The 17,757-nt window shown below is 35.8% G+C and overlaps 1 protein-coding gene across 1 annotated transcript; it reads left to right on the top strand.

Annotated features, from left to right (window-relative positions):
- Window positions 1-14,399: 14,399 nt before the first annotated feature.
- foxa1 (forkhead box A1) lies at window positions 14,400-17,210 on the top strand. Its single transcript, XM_046855068.1, has 2 exons — window positions 14,400-14,599; window positions 15,474-17,210. The coding sequence occupies exons 1-2, from the start codon at window positions 14,528-14,530 to the stop codon at window positions 16,716-16,718; spliced, it is 1,317 nt and encodes a 438-aa protein (XP_046711024.1). The 5' UTR covers window positions 14,400-14,527; the 3' UTR covers window positions 16,719-17,210.
- The last annotated feature ends 547 nt before the right edge of the window (window positions 17,211-17,757 follow it).

The raw sequence follows: 17,757 nt of genomic DNA on the forward strand, positions 1-17,757 counted from the left end.
AAGTAATCAGGGATTGTGGAACATGTATGTTAATGTCCCACATTATGAGAAGATGGAGTGGAAGTGCTCATGCAAACTACATATCCTTATAATGAATATTCTATTAATTATAATTACCTTAAAGCTTGTATTATGTTAATTTCAGGTCACTCTATTACTGTACTAACATTGTTTACCCTGCAACCATTTACGTCTCATTTGACACAAAAGAATAAGAAGTGTCTTGGTTACATGAGCCGGAATCTTTTATTTTTTTTACTTTACATGTCTTTGTTTTATAAAGAAGGTACAATCTCAAATGTTATCTGTCTATAAAACTCAAATAATTGTGTATAAAACAACTCCAGAAAACAACCATACAAGCTCATCTGTCTGATAGTACAATATATTAGACTTTTCTCTTCATCATTGGTCCTTAGTGGTCATCAGGTCAAACAGATTTTGTAACTGACATCCTGTACTAGCCCCGTAAGCAGTCTTGATGGACCAGTAAATTCAGAAAAAAAGAATAGCAGGAACACATGGACCTCATGCGATTTACAAATAGTTGCTGATCATCTGTCTTGTCCATGCCATTAGCTAGTTTGTGTGAAGCTGGATTCAGTGAAGGCTAAACAGCAAAGTACTAGCTAAAGATAAAGATAAAGAGATAAAAAGATTTCAAGCATCCATAAACACATACTTACAGAAATTATATTCTGCTAAATGCTCAAAGTGCCTATGATGGGCTGGCATTCAATAAGAACTGATTAAGCCTTTAATCAGACATGAAACATGTTTTTGATAGAATTACAAGTCCATTTACCATGATAACTGAAACTTAATTTAAGCTTGGAACCACACAAATTAGCTAGATTACTACAAAAGCAAGATTGTTTTTAGGCGATAATATAACAGAATAATGTTATTAAAATAAATGCATGTTTAACAGAAATTACAAGCTTGCCGCTAATACAGAGAATTCTGAGGCAGGACCCAGTTATCAACACATAAGACTGCTTTAAGGACAACCATGGTCACATTCTGAAAAGTTAAACTGGACCTTAAAGATCTCTCTTCAGGGAGGTGTACAGCGGCACTTATCACCTACCTAATTTCATCCTAACATTTTTTACTTCACAGGGTTCACATCTCATCATCCCAGTGCCATGTCATTCTCACAATGACAATGTTTACCACATCTGCTGGGGATTCCTCACGATATCACATTTATTGCAACAAAGAATTGTTACATTTAATAATTTTTTTTAATATAAATGGTCAAAATTGATTGTTTCACATGCAAATTAAGCATAAAAGTTATATATTATATAATTATAATTATATAATTAGTGTTTTTTCAGGAATACGTAATTCGTATGAATACGTAAAATGTCATTGTCACCAACAATAATTAAAACATTAAATAAACATAATTAAACATAGGTCTAAAATGAATACTATAAACATTCATCACACAACAGTAATGTAAGTGGATAATATTCAGTCATCTGCAGTAACTGCTTTATCCTTGTCAGGGTTATGGTGGATTCAGAGACAATCCTAGTATCGCTGGGTGCTAGAGAATTCACCCTGGATCTGAAGGCAGTCCATTGTAAGGCACTATTCACAGACATGCTCATACATACATTCACATCTAATGGCAATGTAACATAGGCACTCCTCTTATATGTGTCTATGTTGTCTATTTGGACAATAGGACATAACTGGAGAACCAGGAAAACAGAAACACAGGATGTACACATAAAACTCTATCCACATAACTAGGTCAATAGCTCTGACTGTATGTAATATTAATCTGTTAACCCATAACCCACTATGCAGTTTATTTCTATACTTCAAATAAACTGATATAAAATAAATTAATGTAACTTAATGTGATTTGATTAGTTTAATTTAAACTGTAAATTTACAAGTTTCCTTGGGCTGAAGTTGCGGTTATTTCTCTATAAATTGCAGATTTTTCATTGACAGAATTGCTGCTAAAGACATGTACTGTATTAAGGCTCAGTAATAGAGATAAAGATGTTGATGTGTTAGTTTTGCAATAACAGGAAAGATTTTCATTTGTGTCAAGGTCATAAAACTTTAATAGGACAATATAACTTTTATTATGAAATTTACTCCACTTTCTACAAATCATACATGCTTCTTTTCAAAGTTAATTACCCATGAAAATAAAACAGTTTAATTGTAGACTCTGGAGCAATATATATTGAAAGGCTAGGTAGATAGAACATTTCTCTTTGCCTTAAATATTTAGTAACATAACATGACTACGCAAGCATCCAGCAAGACGTGACTAAGTGATCTGGCTTCCATTCTCTAGCCTTCGAAATAACATTTCAAAATACTCCCACCAAGTCATGGTCTTATGTGCTAAATATAGCCACAAAACACATTAACATTTAAAGATTTTTTTCAACATGTTTTTACTCTATGTTGTTTTCACTTCTAGTTTTAATGATGTGAACATGGTGTGATGCTGTGACAGAATAATGTATTTGTATCCTTAACCTGGATCTGTGCTGCTTTGAGAATGCTCTTTCATCAATGAGAAATGAATTCAAGTAGACCACACAATTCATACATGCCAGGCTATTGAGAAATACCTCCTAATATGCACCATGCATAGGGTTTATATTGAATTGTGCTGTTAGTCATTCTGATAGCAGGCTGATTAACGCTGCTCTGGATCCATGTTGGAATGCTTGTGTCTTTCAAATGGTGATCAGTTACTGACACTGAATAGATAGTGAATGCTCTGATGGCCACACAGGAAGAATAGATTATGTTCTGATTAGAATAACAAAATGCTGAGCTCAGAAAGAACATCACTATTAATCAAGTGTTATTCAAACAATTTCTATGCAGCATTCTATCGCTTAGGCAGTTTACATCGTTTCTACCACAAGAGAAGAAACATCTGGCTTTTTTGCAACTATTTCTGACTGTCACAGTAACATCTTGCTTCTCAAGGAAGCAGTAGAATCGCTTCACTGTTTATTGAGACCAATTCAAAGCATTTCTGAACACCATTGTGTGTTTCATGATACAGTAGTGTTGGCACCTCACAGTTCCTGAGCTTGTGTCTGTATGGAATTTTCGCTTTTGGGTTTGCTGATTTCTGGCCTTTTCATAAAAGTGCCTGTATGTGTCTTGACTACAATACACTCTGCATAGTTATGATTAAGTGTACAAGTCTGTGTGCATGGTGCACTGCACTGGCCTCCAATCTCATCCACGATTTATATCTGCCTTGCATAGAGTTCAGATCATCAACTCTGACTACAATAAAGCAGTTAGTGATGTTTAATAAAAGAAAGACACAAACACCCTTCTTTTTGAACCAGTGTTTAAAGCTTAAACATGGAGCTCCATTACATAAAGGTTATTTGCTGTGTGTTGGAATATATATATATATATATATATATATATATATATATATATATATATATATTGACTGTTGATTTCTGTAAAGCTGCATTGAGACAATGTCTGTTGTGAAAAGCGCTATAGAAATAAACTTGACTATATATATATATATATATATATATATATATATATATATATATATATATATATATATAATGCTATTTCTATCATTCTTATGGCTAAATGGGCACAAATTTCCACAGCCACAAACTCAAACTCTAGTAGAAAGCATTCCCGTAAGAGTGAAGTGGAGCAATAGTGCAATAGAATGTTCAACAACAACATATAAGCTGTCCGCAAAGTTTTGACTACTAGGACATACATTGTATATTTTATGCTGTTTTATATAGTTTGTTTTTATATTAGTATAGCATTATATGGAAACAGTGGCGGGCTGTGCATTTCACACCTAGACCTAGGTGCTGTCCTACCTGAATCAATCCATCTCTTAATACCGTCATTATGACGCCATGGCAATAGAAACCATCTATATAATACAGAAATGCAGTATAACAGAGTGCTGTGTAATGTAATGTAATGTAAATGTGAATGTAATTATTAAAGCGAGAAACCCAATAAACACAATTCAACAAGTCTCCTGTCACTGTAGCCACAGCTGCACCACCCACATACATCATTTCTAGCTGGAAATGTGTTGACTAGTGAGGAAATTGTGTTGAGAAGATGGGGGAGTATTTTGAGCAGAAAATGAATAAGGAAAATGAGAGAGAGAGAGAGAAGGTTGGATGATGTGGAGATGGTGAAGCAGGTATTGGATAGGATTAGTAAGGAGGAAGTGAGAGCAGAGATTAAGAGGAAGAAGAGTGGAAAGTCAGTTGGACCAGATGACATACCGATAGAAGCGTGGTGATGTTTAGGAGTGATTGCAGTGGAGTTTTTAACCAGATTGTTCAACAAGATTTTGGAAGCTGAGAGGATGCCTGAGGAATGGAGAAGGAGTGGAGGTGGAGAAGGTAGAGGGGTTTAGGTACTTGGGTCAACAGTGGAAAGTAACAGAGTGTGTGTTAGAGAAGTGAAGAAAAGAGTGCAGGCAGGGTGGAGTGGGTGGAGAAGAGTGGCAGGAGTGATTTGTGATATAAGGATATCTGCAAGAGTGAAAGGGAAAGTTTATAAGACTGTGGTGAGACCTGCGATGTTGTATGGTTTAGAGACAGTGGCATTGACTAAAAAACAGGAGGTGGAGCTGGAGGTAGCAGAGTTAATGAGATTTTCATTAGGACTGACGAGGATGGACATGATTAGAAATGCGTTTATTAGAGGGGCCTCACATGCAGAACATTTGGAGATATGATAATAGAGGAGAGATTGAGATGGTTTGGACATGTGCAGAGGAGGGACATGGGGTATATCGGTAGGAGAATGCTGAGGATGGAGCCACCAGAAAGGAGGAAAAGAGAAAGGCAAAGGAAGAGGTTTATGGATGTGGTGAGGGAAGACATGCAGGTAGTTGGTTTGAAAGAGGCAGAGGTAGAGGAGCGACCCCTAATGGGAGCAGCCAAAAGAAGAAGAAGAAAAAGTCAGTGAGTCAGTGAGTGTTTAGTCCAGCAGAGAAGGCCTGACAGCCTGCCACTACTCTTGCTGACAAAAAGGTTAATTATGTAATGTTGAATATGGATTTGTCCTAGTATAGCATTTCAAATGAACATAGCGCATACATTTAAAATATTTTTATATACAAAATACAAAAAATACAAAGAGTTTTGTATCATCATCTGTGTTTTTCCTGACAGGACAAGGATGGGAGGAGTGAGCTGAATGTTAGAAGCTGCCATCAGGAAGGCAATGGCTTTGGCAACATTCTGCAGGAAATACTGGATAGCTGCCTGCTGGAGCAGAGACAAACCCAGAACTACATTCTGGACAGAGTTTATGGAATGGTGTAAAGATTGCCAAATTTTTTCTCCAGTATATAGTGGCAACTCTCTTAGCAACCATGCCATCAAAGATTATGCAGTGTATGCAACAAAATCATTTTAATATTTCTGTGTGGCTCAAAGAAGGCTTGTCCTTCAATACTTTTATTTAAAAGTATTTCAGTTAATAAAATGAATGCAGTACTGTAAAAGAGTTATCTCTTTATTGTTTGTACTGAACTACACAACTACATTTTCTGCCTTTACTTCCATAATGAAATTATAATTAGAACTTGACAATTACCTGAAGCAGCATGTAAAGACACAGGAGGAGGGGGTCACACAGCCCAGTAGTAAATCAGTTCGTTTGTTTCTCTCTGTTGGCATATTGTAGTCTGATGTTTGCTAGGAAAAACTATTTTGTACCACATAAAAATCATCCTGTCACAAGATTAAAATGCTTCATTTTCATATTTTATAATGATATATTTATCATTATTTATCAGGTTTAGCAGAATTGCATTAGTACATTAAATAATAATGGAGATGATTTAAGTAATACTGTAGACTATACATATCAAATATTTTTGCCTGCCTGGGATCAGAACATTTTTCATGGCTTATTTTTAATAAGAGGCAATCACATGTAATACATATTATTTCCTCACTTTCTGATATGCTCTAGCTCAGCATTTATATATCCTGTTATTCACAGACCCCTTAATATTTTTATAGCATCATAATTTTAATCTGTCATAATTCTGGCATGTAGACACACGATATTGTATACAACAAGTTAAAAACCTGAAAGTAACAATACTGTATATATTAACATATTATTAAATACAATTCTTTGAAGGAAGAAAACTCTGTAGTCTCATTGAATATTCTTTTCATCTAGTTTTCTATGTTTAAACAAAGGAAAATGAAATACTGTGCTTCCAGGAACAAAATATAGAGTTTTATTCAGTTCTGCTATTTCTGGAACTTTGTATATTGGTAAAGAATATGGTAAACCATTTCACAATAGCTACAATATTACCTCAGTGGTTTAATGATGAAACTGGAACTATATATGTGAACTATTTCATAGCCTGGGCTTATCAAGCAATAACATTCTGACCCCAGTATGGTAGTTTAATAACAGCTAGGGTTTCTTACTCTTTGTATTTAATCCCTAAGCAGGTGATTCAAGCGAATACTTTTCAAAGACCGTCCCTGTTATCGTCCCTGTTATAGCTAAATAAATAGAAGTGTAAACAAAAGATTAAATTATTTATAGGGTACCATGATGAAGTGCACATTAACCAGCAATGGAATGAACGTCTAAACTTTTAAGGTGTATACATTTCTTGTTTGATAGATGTTAAAAGCACACAAAACTGAGCATCACTATCTATCTGTGATATGTCAGACTAGCTACTAAAGTTTAATTTTTAGCAACTGAATTAATTCTAGCCCTCAAAGAGCAGCTAGAAACAACATGGCAAAGGATTTGGCAGTCCAACTGAAGCACCACTCAACCAATACAGTGGGATTTAGGTCCACAACAAAGAAATCATTAACTCTTTTGGGTAGCAATGAGACAATGTGATTCCAATCATTATTTTCCCAGAACATTAAATCATTCTCCCACACCTAAAACACAATACTGTTTTCGATTACTTTAGAGTAGAGATAGAAACCTATTCCTCCCAGGTTATTTTGATAACATTTACCATGTGCCTCCAGATCTGTAGAAAGACTCCTCATAGTGAGGCACTAATTCTTCAGTGCTAGAAAGGTTTTAAAGAGATGTGTAGCAAAACAGCCACTTGCCTTCCTTGTTATAGACCAGAGGCTCGAACTATAGAGTTTCTGGCTGTCACTAATGCTCTGCAAAACAATTATCCACTTTATCCTCTTTCAGCTGCTGAAACTAAATCTGTGGATTATCAGGCCATCTATAACCCAGCTTCTGCTTGATTCTCCTTTTGAAACACATGGGGGTTTGCTTCTTTTTAACAAGCCTTAATGCTTTTACAGTAAAGAACTAATACTATCGCTCTCTCTTATCAATACTCCAACAGAAAAATAAAATAAAATTTTGATTATTTTCATACTGTAAAACAAAAGCACTTTCATAATGACACAAATAGATTTACTTACATGTAGACTGATTTTTAGTAATAACCAAATAGAAAAGAGACAGCAGTGTAAATGCATATGAAACAAAACAGAAAACACTTGCATATATCCTACATGTATATAATTAATGGGTACCTATACAGCACCTATACTAACACAACATACTAGACAACTGGCCAACTCACCAGCTATTTATTAAGGTTTTCATGAACTAGGTTAAAAGTGCCTTTAGAGCTAGAAACCTTAGCATCTTGAAGAGCAGTGGATCTGAACTTTGTCTTATTCCACAGGTTTACGTGCAATTATGTGAATCTACATGTGTATCTAATGCCCCCTAGCGACCTGATACAATCCACATTACAGAGTTACCAATTAAAAGACGACTTATTTTTATATTGGTTTTAAAGATTATGACAGTTTCCTCTAACGTTTACATTTCGTACAAACTATAGTTTTCGCAATGCACTGGTTATTGATCACTCAATCTTTTTCGTACATTGTGTCCACTAGGGGTAGACAAAGTACTGAGAAAGTAAACCATTGCAAATCATGCTTAAATACAATTGGATGAAAAAAGAAATATCGAGTACAATTTTAATATAATAATAAAAATAATTATGAAAATAATATACTGCTTTCATTTGAAAATTTGCAGAATTAGTTAGATTTTTCTTTCTTTTAAAGAAATGTTGTTGTGCCTGAAAATATCATTTAATCTCTGTAATTTTGCAATATTTAACAAGAATTTGACATTCTTTCAAGTCACGTGCCACTAATCCATGATAGTCTAACTAAGCATAAGAAATAATACAGGTTGACTGTTTTTTTTCTTCTTAAAATAGATTCATTCATGGTTCACATTCTTTTTCACTTAGATAGGCCTTAAGCTCTACATGCAGTCCGGTGGCTCCTCTGTCTGCTATTCCAGTCTGCTAGAGCATTTAATGGCACTACACAAAGATTAATTTCACATGAGTGCTTTAAAAATCATGCAGGAAAGTAAACTGACCCAAAAGCATGATGAAAGTTCACGACACAGCACAAATGGAATGAATCACTTATGACAAATGGATTAACTTACATGCAGTTGATGGTACAGGTTGCTGTCATATACCACCTTACATCACTGAGCATCTCTCAGCACCAATCTCATACACACACATTTTAAATGATATTTTGCAATAACATTTTCTAATTAACTGAAGGTGATGATGGCAAATGTTTGCTTTGCACATTGCTCATTGGATAACCAAGTCAAGTAAAACTTTTCTGTCATTTCAACCAAATATGACTGGAACATTGACCGGCTCTGAAACAAACCAACATTCAGGACTATGGTTCACCATTAAACCAACACAGAGTTAACAAAGTCTAAGCACACCTACACACAGGACTACATAAAGTGCACATGTGCACAATTGTGCAAACAATGTTACACAGTAACAGTACAGTAAAAAAAAAAAAAAGAACATAAAAGCTATAGAACAACTGACAGATTGCACCAGTACACAGAGAAAATGCAAAGATATTTTATGTCCAAATAATAGCTTATATAATGAATAGTGTAGATGTAAACATTATATGTCAGTTAGAAGCATTTTTTATGTTTTTAACAGCAGATATTAAAAGGAATAATAATCTGAATTGCTGTTGTAAAGCTTCAAAATTAGACCAAAATAGCTGATATACCAATACTTTCGCTGACTTGGGACATTTTCTTGTGCACCTGTGAGTGTAAGACTACACAGACATCTGAGTGCTTCCCTCTGCTGGTAAAACTAAGGAGTTGCTATGGGCATGATAGAACTGATAGACCAAAGTGGGACAGAAATGATGCATGGTCTTATTTAACGTAAAATAAAAAAGGTAGCATTTACACATGACCTTAATTACTTCCATGCTTTTACATGTATGTAATGCATGTTATCATAGTGTGCAACGTTTCCAGAGAAACAGGATGTTTCCGACTACAAGCATTCATCAGCTGTGCAAACAAAATGCTTCTGAAGTTGTAGGAGATTAAGCCAGTTGATATTTGTTATTTATATTCATTAATACTTTGAAACTTCTGAGAGTTTGTTCAGACAACTGCCGCTGTTGTTTTAAAAAGGGACAAGTCTCTGGACTATAGCTAAGCTGATGATTTATCTGTCTATTTACACAGATTGACTGCTCCATAACTTCTCACCACTGTTTGAACTGGAGACAGGAAAGGCTGAAGTTGTGCTTGCCTCTGTGTGTGGGCTCATTGTGCTGGTCAGGCAGGAGAAGACCAGTTGCCTCGTTGTGCTCCACTGACAGCAACAAATTTATCTATTCACTTTGACATGCCACAGATTTGTCACGTCTATTTGGCATGGATAAGCCTCAGTGACAGACCTAGAAGGTCATGCCAAAGTCATCGACCCTGCCTTCTCTAAATGGAAGCATTCCTAAACTGTGAATGGCAACTTCCAACTCGCTCGCTATCCATCTACTCTATAGGCAGGTTGCCCTCATTTAAAACCTCTCAGCTGCATCCAACAGTGAATTTTTCAATGACACTTCACAAACTGAAAGAAGCCTGCTATTATTTCAGAGATATTTTTTTCAGGAAGGAGGAGTGGAGTGAGTCCAGTTCTGCACTTGCAGGTAGTAAATCTTTATGTAATCTGAATGAACAAGCTACTTAGAGGAGGAGTAAGCAAGTTTGCAGGCTCCAGGCTGACCCGGCACTCAGCTGAATGGGGGAGGTGAAGGGTAATTACTTGCTGTGTCAGTGCCTCTTAAATGGTCCTGAGGGAGCTGATGACAACCTAATCACAACCTCAGGTGCCTAAAAAGGAGGCCACCCTGTATTCACTGTCAGTGGAGAGACAAGCAATACAAAATACTGTGAGATGCAGAGATATGCACTTGTGAAAACAGCAGGGTTTTTTTTGTTTTTTGTTTTTTAAGGAAAACAGCAAACATATAATGGAAAACATGGATTCAAGTTATAGGTCAAAATACTTAGTAGTCATTTATGTTTTATTACAGATTACAGGTTACTTTCAGATATGGGCTCAAATAAGACTTGAAAGATGAAATGTAAATTTAATAGAATATACACTTATAAACAGTGCTTATATTAACTGTAAAACATATGTGGTGTGCTGGAAGTGCCTGTAGTATTGAAGTAATGAGGATTTACATTAAGCCCAGAATTATTGGCACCCATCATAAAATGAAAACAAACAAAAACAAATGTATTCATTTTGTGATTTTTGTGTAGAATATAAGATTATAACAGCAAAGAGTGTTCTTCCTGTGGACATCTTCAATTTAGACAACAGGTTTTTTAAACATTTAGACATCAAATTAGACATCAGGATAAATACATTTTTGGGCAGATCAGCAACCAACTTTCTCTTTTGCATTGAAATTGAAAAAATAATTTTATATTTGTATAACCTTATATATTTATAGATGACTCAAATTGGCAACAACATAGTTCCTGGTGAAAATGAAAGAGAAAATGAAAAGGCACATAAAAATGAAAAGGTTTTACAAGAATGGCAATTGTATGGAGGTTTACTAAGAAGGCCACCACAAAGTTAGAAATAATATGGCACATATATATATTTTAAGTGCTAAATTAGTTATAATGACAGTGATTTTTGTTCTCTTTGTTCTTTGGTCTTTTTTGTTTGTTCTTATGAACAATTCTATTAATTTTGAAGGGCAATGTATTTATTGTTTTATGTGTCCAAGTAGAAAGAACATAACTTTGTGAACAGGTTGATCATTTAGAGGTTATCAAACCACTGTTGATTGTTTTATTAGTATTGACCATTTTATTATCATGTAAAGTTAACCTTTATTATTATATTAACATTACCAAAACAGTCCATATCAGCTAACATTTTTAGTCGGGTGATGTATTAATTCAGTTAAAAAACATTATAAAATAACAAAATGTATGTATTTATTTATTGATTATTATTTATATATGATTACATTACATAGTACAGTTAATACAAATTCTAACATTGGGGGCTATTATAAAGACATTAACTGTTGAGATCTTGGAAGAAAATGTGTGAAACAAAGATGCCAAAGATGCAAGTGCTTTTTTTTAATAAAGGTCAAGACTGGAATATAATTCACACTTCAGTTTATAGAATTATTAAACAGATTTGGTTTTATTTACTTACCCATTCAAGTTACCTTTGTTAACATACATGGCTGATGTGACATTCAGTGCACACTCTTTTTTATCAAAAATATATTTCTTATTGCCTTTTTGGTGTTTTTTTATTGAATTAAAGAGCTATCTTACTTATAGTTGCTATTTTCATCACTTAGTCCACTGTAGTCTCTCCGGGGCTCCCTCTGCTGGACAGATTAGTGTTGACTGTTAAATAGTGGATTGTTATTAGACTCTTGAGGCAGTTTTGGGGAATTTATACTAATGGGTCTCTCTAATGAATAATTGTATCGATTGATAATTTGGCACGTAATCCCTTTGTGCAAGTAATTATGGCTTTATTTTTTGTGTGTGTTTTTTTATGTGTGCAGGTTTTGCTGGAGTCATTGAATACATCGTTGCAAGAGTGAGACAGTATGTGGAATAGAAGATGATGGAGGATTAGCTTGGAGTTCGCTGAAATTGAGGCACCAGACACGAGTGGTGCTCCCTTTTAGTCACGAAGTACTGTATATGGTGGATTTTTTAAGGATGCTTGTCACACTTGATCATTGCTAGTTCTTAGCACAAATAAACTAGCAATAAAAAAATATCCCAGAAACATCGGAGGTAGAGGAATTCACCATGCATCATAAACAAACACACGCATATGCTTATTAACACAAATACAATATTAATGTAACCAGACCAGCTATCTAACTGTTTTTGACTGAGGGGAAATTTGAGAACCCAAAGAAAACATGAATAAAAAAAGTGTCGTCTATTCATTAAGTCACAATAATCACCCGATCTAAAGTCAACATAATTGCTGTTCATATTATGTATTTGATAACAGCTCACAGAATAAACAAAAATAGCTGTCAGAAAGTCCTGACAATAGATTTTCTTGCAAGATAACATTAAGATAAGTATCCTTAGCCCCAAGGATGTTCCTTAGCCTTAAGGATGTTCGTTTAAATGTCTGGTACATGGACCAGGTATTAAACAGGACTTCCTAACTGAATGTTTGTCTACTGCCTGCGCACACAAGCAAAGAAAAATGTTGCAAATACTGTTCAAATACTGTTTTACATTAGCACCGGTAATAGTGGGAAAGTTTTCACCAGATGTTGGTGATTTGAGGTGTTGAGGAAAATCTATGTACATTCCATACTAATGTAGGAAAGGGTGGTATAAATTCATTCATCTGAGGCTGCATCTTCCCACATCACTTTCTGTTGAAAAATTATTTATCAGTAAATGAATGTAAAAAAATAAATAATAAAATAAATAATAATATTATTATTATTATTATTATTATTATTATTATTATTATTAACCACTTTCCATAGTTCAACAGTGAAGACATGTCACTGCATGAGAAAATTAAATGCCACTGCTATGTGCTTCTCCATAAACCCCGGTTTAAAAAATAATAATATAAAATATAATTTCATACTGACCTATAGTAATATCAGAAACGAGCATTTGCAGTTATTCGGCTCTACTGATTTTTATGATTTACAGTATTAGCTAAGGTGGCTAAGTTTCTGTTTGGTTCTGATCTAAAACTATTTCTTTTCGCCCCGAAATTACACTACACAACACACACAGATTACACAGATTCGGTTATAACATTTGTACATCTCAACAAATGTTTACACTATTTGGATTTACAACATAATCGCATTATCTATTAGCTGCACAAATGATTACAAATGGCACCAAAAAAGCACCAGAATATGTCAGAGACAAAAAGCACGTGTTCATTTAATAAGAATTTCAATTCATTATTCATGAATAATTGCTTAATTACTCGACGTTCTTTATTTGCAGCCTAATGACGTCAAATAAAAAGCGCGTGCACGGATGATGTACTGTGTTTGTGTATACATGTACCTTAGCAAAACCATTGATCCAAAATGGCCTATAAGTCTAAATGCAGTGAGCATGCAATGAATAAAACATTATAACATTATAGCTACATAAGCAAATAAAAATTATTGTTTGAACACACACCAGTTGATAAAGCTATTTTAGTAAGTATTAATGACGGAAAATTTCGTTATTCATGGCTCTGTATTTTTTTTCCGCATTCTCTCTCTCTCTCTCTCTCTCTCTCTCTCACACACACACACACACACACACGCACGCACGCACGCACACACAAAACTGCTCTGCTTTAAGAGTCTTTTCGTTTCGCCCCGTGAAAAATCGATTTGTGCTGCATTTCTGTTAGAGATCACTCGGAGATAATCCTCTGTAAGTGGATGATCAGGGTTGTTATTCGCTCATTAACAGGTGTACAGTGGGAAGTACTTACGCGCGAACGGGTGGGGAGGGAGTGTGCTGCACGAGCTCTTTCAACTTTATACTGTATAGGTCACACACACACACACACACACACACACACACACAAAGCCCCTTATGCACATCACTGTACATATATTCCTCAGTCCAATTTTGTTATATACTACTGTTTTTATTGATTCATAAAAATGTTATAAATTAAAATAAAAATAGTTGGTATGTTTGAGTTATGAGTTATGATTAGTCTGACTTTAGATGTCGTTGCTGTTGCGTTTAGGGTGCTTATGGATTTGTAAACTTTTGAATATGTTCAGGTAAATGTAGACGAATGTTGTGTTGTTATAAAATTAACCATTAATGATTTCTACCCCTACAAATACGACAAGAAGTATTTGGGTGTTAGTTGGGTAGACGAATAGGCAAATGAGCCCGTGTCAGTGGGCTGTACCGCTATCTACGTAACAGCGAGGGGAAGATCCAGCGCGCGCTCAAGTCACAGCGCTCGCGACTGTTCCTCACTTTATCCAGTAACGTCGCGCAAAAAACTCATCACTGCACATCGTCTGCTGGGACAATCTGTGAAAACCCCCAAGTCTGGCTCCTGCATGTTGACGACCAGCACATTTCCACCGTAATGCTGGGCGCAGTGAAAATGGAAGGACACGAAACTCCAGACTGGAGTAGCTATTACACCGATGCACAGGAGGTATGTATTGTGCAGTTCAGTGCCCGTGATGGCAAATACTTTTACAACTACTTAAATGTAACTCAAACATTCAAAAAATAATATAGGTCTAATTTATTATTGTAGGGGAAAAGCCTGTGTTTATTTCTTGCTTACTTCCTCGAGATTGCTCATAACATTTTTTAATAAAAATTAAATAAAATAAAAATGCTATTAGATTTGATGTTGAAGCTCGTTGACTCCGGCGGTCCCGCGTGGTGGCGGTAGTGTGCGGTGCGAGGCGGCTGGTCCACTGCGCCTTATTGCCTGATTATATCCTACTGAAAATGTGCTCGTTCGTTACTTTAATAGGATTTCAGGTGAATTAAAATATATACATTCGATATTGATATTCAAAAGGACTTCAGAGAAACTTTATTTGTGTTTGTTTGTTTGTTTGTTTGTTTTAAAAGCTTTCAAACACGTTTAAACGTCAATTACTGAAAAAAATATAAGATTTGCGTTTCTATAATACATTTTAAAATATGTAAAATTCAATAAAAAATTTTACATTCATTATATATTTATGAATTTGTTTATTTGCATACATACTGGTTTTTTTTTTTTTTGCAGTTTATAAGGCAGAAACGAATATTTTTCATCGCTTATAAAAATGATCGTCAATGAAAATCCCTGTGTACTACTGATGTTTCCAGTTTTGTTTAATGTGGCATCATGCTTGTTTATTGTGAAGCCTTTTTTTGTCTTTGTGGTGGAACAGTATACACAATCTGAGTAAATATGGAGTGAAGATTAAAGTTACGCACCGTGTACGCATTTACGCGTGACAAATTTGCAATCACAGAATTGCCTATAAAATATAAAAGTGTATGATTAATGTTTTGTTTTATTTCAGGTTTATTCGCCCATGACGAACAGTAATATGAATGCTGGACTGACTTCCATGAACAGTATGAACAGTTATATGAGTATGTCCACCAGTGGGAATATGACCTCTAGTTCTTTTAACATGTCCTATGCGAACCCTGCTCTCGGTGCTGGACTGAGCCCAGGAACTATGGCGGGGATGCAGTCGAGCGCAGGCAGCGCGATGAACGGAATGGGTGGCGGGATCTCGTCCATGGGCACTGCGCTCAGTCCCACAAACATGAATGCAATTTCAGCTCAACACACTTCTATGAACGCACTGAACCCGTACTCAAGTATCAGCCCCACTATGAGCCCTATGACATACGCCCAACCGAACCTTAACCGGGCACGGGACAACAAGACATTCAGGAGAAGTTATCCACACGCCAAGCCTCCATACTCTTACATATCACTCATCACTATGGCTATCCAGCAGTCACCCAGCAAAATGCTCACGCTTAGTGAGATCTACCAGTGGATAATGGATCTGTTTCCGTACTACCGACAGAATCAACAAAGGTGGCAAAACTCCATCAGACACTCGCTGTCTTTCAATGACTGCTTTGTCAAAGTGTCTAGGTCACCAGACAAGCCAGGGAAAGGCTCTTACTGGACCTTGCATCCTGACTCTGGAAATATGTTTGAGAACGGCTGTTACCTCCGCAGACAGAAGCGTTTTAAATGTGATAAAAAGCTTGTCGGAAGTAAAGGGCCAGATGGAAGGAAAGAGCAAAACGGGTCAGGCTCACCCTCATGTGACAACACGAACACAAAGACCGGGCCCGTGGACTCCAGCTCAATACCCAGCGCAAACCAGTCATCAAGCCCCCCGAGCCTGGACCACAGAAACGGTAGTAGCAACTCTGAACTAAAGAGCAGTGGCCCACAGATACACCCCGTGGCCAACTCAGCCACGTCTCTCTCCTCTCTCCCGTTACCCCCACACTCTATGACCCACGAGTCTCAGCTGCACCTAAAGGGAGACCCCCATTACTCTTTCAACCACCCGTTTTCCATCAATAATTTAATGTCCTCCTCGGAGCAACAACACAAACTGGACTTGAAAGCATATGAACAAGCGTTGCAATATTCATCTTATGGCTCAGGTATGTCTTCCAGTCTGCCTCTCGGCAGTGCTTCTATGGCCGGGAGAGCGAGCATGGACCCCTCGGCTTTAGAGGCATCTTACTACCAAGGTGTGTATTCCAGGCCAGTTCTTAACACTTCTTAGTTTGGTCTTATCATTTACTGCACTCAGCATTTGCTGACAGATAAACTTAATTTTATTTTTGCATGCACCCTGTGCATTAAGGACTGTTGCTTTAAAGTATAATAATGTGTACGTGTATAATAAAATATTGTAAAGTGTTTTCCCTGAATGATTGTAATACCCACCTATAAATAATTGCTAGTGTATTTAAAAACGATTTTGAACTTGTAAAATAATGTAATCTTCCCTCCAAACCAACATGTTTCGTGTGTTACAGTGTGTATAAATGACGGTCAGTTATGGTCTTGTGGAATGTGTGCTGCAGGTAAAAAAAAAAAGAAAAAGTAATTGTCTGTTGCAGATGTATTTGGATGTTGTCATTTTACTTGTTCTCTTTCTGGGTTTTTTTATTTACCTCGTTTGATGAAAATACTTTAATCCCAAACTTGTATTGAAATAAGTTAATCAAACTTGAAAATGAACTGCGAATAAAAACACGTTATTTCCTAAATACGCCAGTTAATGTTTCGTTGCATGTTTGAAGCTTCTGGAGATTTTGCCCAAAGTGAATTTGGAGTCAATGATGTTGAGTTTTTATTTCTCAGGATCTTTACGGGGAGGTTAAGGAAATGTTATGGCCCATTTCTAATCTATATATTGCTTTTTTGTTTTTTGAATTAGTGTTTATATATTGTTTGTTTTGATCGTTGTATTTCTTTTTCTTAATACTTTTTTATGTTTAGTGTAGCAGGGTTCAGTCTGGTCATTTGAATTATACGGTAAATAATACCAAGTGCAAGACCACTATTTACACACAAGAAAAAAAGAATAAATATATCAATTCAAGTAGGATAACATGCAAAGCAAGATCTTAAAAATAATAATAATAAAGTGAAAATGAGAATTGTTAAAGCATGTCTTTGAGCAGGGTTGTGCCCACAGCACTGCACATTGGCCGAGTCTGTGTGCTGTGACTTTGTGTTGGTAAAAGACCAAGAGAAAATCCAAGTCTAACACAAGCGCAGCCTCAAAGCTTCTCACCATAAAAGCTGTGCTCGCT

The sequence above is a fragment of the Silurus meridionalis genome, chromosome 8, assembly GCF_014805685.1.
Source record: "Silurus meridionalis isolate SWU-2019-XX chromosome 8, ASM1480568v1, whole genome shotgun sequence".
NCBI classification, from domain to species: domain Eukaryota; kingdom Metazoa; phylum Chordata; class Actinopteri; order Siluriformes; family Siluridae; genus Silurus; species Silurus meridionalis.

Coding starts and splice junctions, on each gene's coding strand:
- foxa1 (XM_046855068.1), top strand. CDS start 14,528: ATGCTGGGCGCAGTGAAAATGGAAGGACACGAAACTCCAGACTGGAGT. Junction 14,600..15,473: donor ATTACACCGATGCACAGGAG/GTATGTATTGTG, acceptor GTTTTATTTCAG/GTTTATTCGCCCATGACGAA.